At 23.1% G+C, this 4140-nt stretch overlaps 1 protein-coding gene across 1 annotated transcript; it reads right to left on the minus strand.

Annotated features, from left to right (window-relative positions):
- Positions 1 to 1567: 1567 nt before the first annotated feature.
- LOC131634552 (AT-hook motif nuclear-localized protein 28-like) lies at positions 1568 to 2470 on the minus strand. Its single transcript, XM_058905222.1, has one exon. It carries the CDS (start codon positions 2468 to 2470, stop codon positions 1568 to 1570), a length of 903 nt encoding a protein of 300 aa, XP_058761205.1.
- Between the last annotated feature and the right edge of the window lie 1670 nt (positions 2471 to 4140).

The raw sequence follows: 4140 nt of genomic DNA on the forward strand, positions 1-4140 counted from the left end.
TTGGTTTTAAAGTAAGTTTGCAACCATTAATTTATCAAAATAATTTATAAAAGTAAAATTATATAAAGAGATAATATTTTTAAAGAAATTTGTATGACATAGTTTTATTTAAAAATAATTTAAATACTAGTAAGATGAGTAAACAATTTATGTTTTTGATTTTTTTAAAACTAATTTTACTTTTCAGAATTTTTATTTTGGAAAAATTTCAGGAATGAGCTAAGTGATTATTGTAAAATAAATTTTAGTAAATTTTATTACGATGATTAAATTGTTAATAAAACATTAAGAGGCTTTGTTTGGTTTTCAAAATAAGTCTACAACAATTAATTTATCAAATTAAATTATAAAAATATAATTTTATAATATGTAAGATATAATTTTAAAATAATTTTTTTAATTTAATTAATTTTTAAGAGTTAATATTTTTAAAGAAATTTATGACATATTTATTTAAAAATAATTTTAATACTAGTAAGATGAGTTTTATGATTATTTTAAAAAAATTATTTTGTTATTATGTTTTTATTCTTGAAAAATATTTATAGTTTTAGATAATTTTAATTTCAAATAAAAATACTAAATATATTTAAATTGTATTTTATATTTATGTCCTAAAATTAAGTATATTTATAAAATTTATTTTAATAATGATTAATTCATCAAGTAAAATTATTTTCAGTAAGAATCTCTTCATATGGAAAGTTTAAATATTGACCATAACAGATAAAATTCAGTGAGGTGATCTTCATATTAAAAATTTTAGATCTTAAACGTTAATGAAATCCAACGATTGATATTAATAGTTCTCGTTTCTCACATAAATATTAGTTCTCACCGAATACGCTCCCATATATATATATATATATATATATATATATATATATATATATATATATATATATATATATATATATATATATATATATATATATATATATATATAGGGCATATCATATGAGAATGACATATTTATATGAGAATGTGAGAATGAATCTGAACCATTGGATTTTAAAATAAATGGTGGAGATTATGGGTGAATATTTTTTTTCTCTCTCCTACTTCATTTATTTCAAGATGCAGGAGAGAGAAAAAAAGATTTACTCATAATCTCCACCATTTATTTTAAAATCCAATGGTTCAGATTCATTCTCACATTCTCATATAAATATGGCATTCTCATATGATATGCCCTCTATATATATATATATATATATATATATATATATATATATATATATATATATATATATATATATATATATATATATATATATATATATATATATATATATATATATATATATATATATATATATATATATATATATATATATATATATATATATATATATATATATATATATATATATATATATATATATATATATATATAATCTCTTTAATTTTCATATATATCAAGTGAATAAAATTAAGCAAATACTAATATCTCTTTAATTTTCATATTTCTTAAAAAATAGACCAAAACAAAAAATTACATTTTTAATTTTAACTTTGAGAAGACTCTAAAAACAATAAAGTGAAACACCTACAATTATTTGGTTATCTAATAATGAGGGTGATTGGAGTGGTTCCACTGCATGAAGTTCTCATCAATGACGTTCTCATCAATAGGAAGATATTGAGAGGGAAGTTGATAATTCAATTGAGTTGAATTAGCATCCACACCATTAAAGCTAGTAGGCATATGAAAAACATTGTTGTTATTACTGTTGTTGTCAGATTCATATGCTACATGATTAACATTAGTGATGCCACCATCAACATATATTGGTCCACCCTCTTCATTTTCTCGAACATTTCTATTGGAGGAGATTGCCCTGTGGAACAAAGTTGTCCAAACAAGAGTGGCATTAATCAAAATAACACCAGCAGCCTTAACCTTTCCACCAACAATTCCACCAAATACATATCCATTAGGACTAGAGAAATATACGGTAAAAGAGGAACATGGTGGATCAGTTATGAATTTTCGAGGAGGACATTCACAATTTGGATTTATATATGTTCCAAATAGAGATGTCATATGCACGGGTCCTTCGATGGGTAATAATGGGACACGTGATACTGGATCAAGAAAGGTAATGTTAGAAATAAGACCGAAACCCCTCGACACTATTATGTTAGCTTGACGTTGTTGAGCATACTTGATTATATGCTCCACAATATCTTCTCCAAGTGGGATTTGAAGTGTAACTACTTCTGTGAAGGTTTCCTTGTCTTCCTCGACAATGACGCGTGCTTTGGGCCTGTTCTTAGAGCCCAAAGGTCTACCCATTCGTTTTTTGGTGGAGGATTTGGGAATGACCTTTGGTGGATCTTGACGGAGATCCATATACCTATCAGAGGACAGTTGTGAAGATGATGATGGTGGCATCACCAATGTGTCATTGTTGTTGGTGGTGGTAGTGGTGTGAGAGACCATGATCTCGTTGTTGCCTTCCACCATGGTAAAAGGGTTATCTGAGTGTGTAGAAAAAATACTAAAGTTGTTTTCTGAGGAATCATTGTTAGAGTTTGAAGGGTTGGAATTTGAGGGAAAAGATGTGGATGAAAATTCTTTGTGTGCCATTATTAAGGATATATGTTTTATGAGATGAGAATAACAATGTGGTAGTGTATTTATAGTAGTTTCAAATGTGGGAGATGTAGATCTTACCCATTGAAATTTCAAGTTGAATTGTATTTTCCTTCTAGATTAACTATGGATTGTAACTTTTCCTCTAGATAATCTATTAGGTAAAAAAAAAGCTAGTCGTTTAAGGAGGGAACTATGTAAGATATCTAATTAAGGGTTACATAAGTTATTAGTCACTATAAATATTTTAAAATTTATTTTCCGTTGTGTACATTTCTTGGGAAATTTTAGTTTTTTGACCTAAATTTTATTCCTTAAGAACGGTTTCATAAGTCTATTCCAACAGTAAAAAAATGCGAAAAATATTTTAGTTAAATAAAAATATTATGAAGACTAAAACTTTCTAATTATTTTTTAAAGAGACTAAATATAAAATATAAAATATTTATAAGACCAAGAACTTATTTAATCTTATATTTTATATCACAAATATAAGAATTTATATATAATCTAAATCAAAGTCTTTGTTTGAAAACTAAATTATTTATTTTTCAATCTTATTTAATTTAATTTACATAAAGTCTTATATTTATCTAATAAGTTATGGGCCAGTTTGTTTCAGCTTTAAAAAAAATAGATTTTTTCTTTGTATTTTTGAAAATAGATTTTCTAAAACCGTTTTTCAAAATATTACAAGTTTTTTTATATTCGTTTTTTCTAAAATGAAACGCTAATTTTGACATCCTATAACATACACATACATTATTGAAGACCAAAATTTAGTCAAAATCGAAATTTTTTAAAAAATTTGTATTTCAAAAATGATTTTTGTATAAATCTATTTGAAATAGCTTTAAAATTAAGTGATTTTTTGAAATTTTGATATCCAATTTTTTTTCCTTAATTAGATGAAATACCTAAAATCACATTTTAAAAATAACTATTCAAACAAAATTTTTATTTGAAATTTTTATAAAAAAATTCTTTGTAAAAATTTTTTTCACAAAATTATCTAACACTATAAAAATTATTTTTTCACAATATTAGTTGACTAAATAGATTTTGAAATTCTTTTTAAATATCAATAAATTTACGATACAGATAATATTTTTCTTGAATAATTTATTTTATGATGATCTAGTTTTTGGAAAATACTTTATAAAGAGTAATTTAAGAGTCTTGTGGATTATGATGAAGGAGTATTCAATTTATTTTAAATTTTGAAATTTTATAATCACGTATTATATACTAATTTTTATTAAACAAATGTAACATTCATTTCTATAAATTTATTAACATAAAAAAGCATTCTATATTTTATAATTATGTGAAAATATTTTTACATGTATTCTAGAATCATAAGATATATTATTTTAAGAAATTTTAAAAATACTTTGCATTTGAATTCCTTCAACCCCATATTCTAGACTCTTGCCTTTACTGATTTAGTTGTTGGAATATTTTTTTATATTATTTTTCAATTATTTTTATGTTGACATATATATATATATATATATATATATATATATATATATATATAT

Source organism: Vicia villosa, unplaced genomic scaffold, assembly GCF_029867415.1.
Source record: "Vicia villosa cultivar HV-30 ecotype Madison, WI unplaced genomic scaffold, Vvil1.0 ctg.001315F_1_1, whole genome shotgun sequence".
Lineage (NCBI taxonomy): Eukaryota > Viridiplantae > Streptophyta > Magnoliopsida > Fabales > Fabaceae > Vicia > Vicia villosa.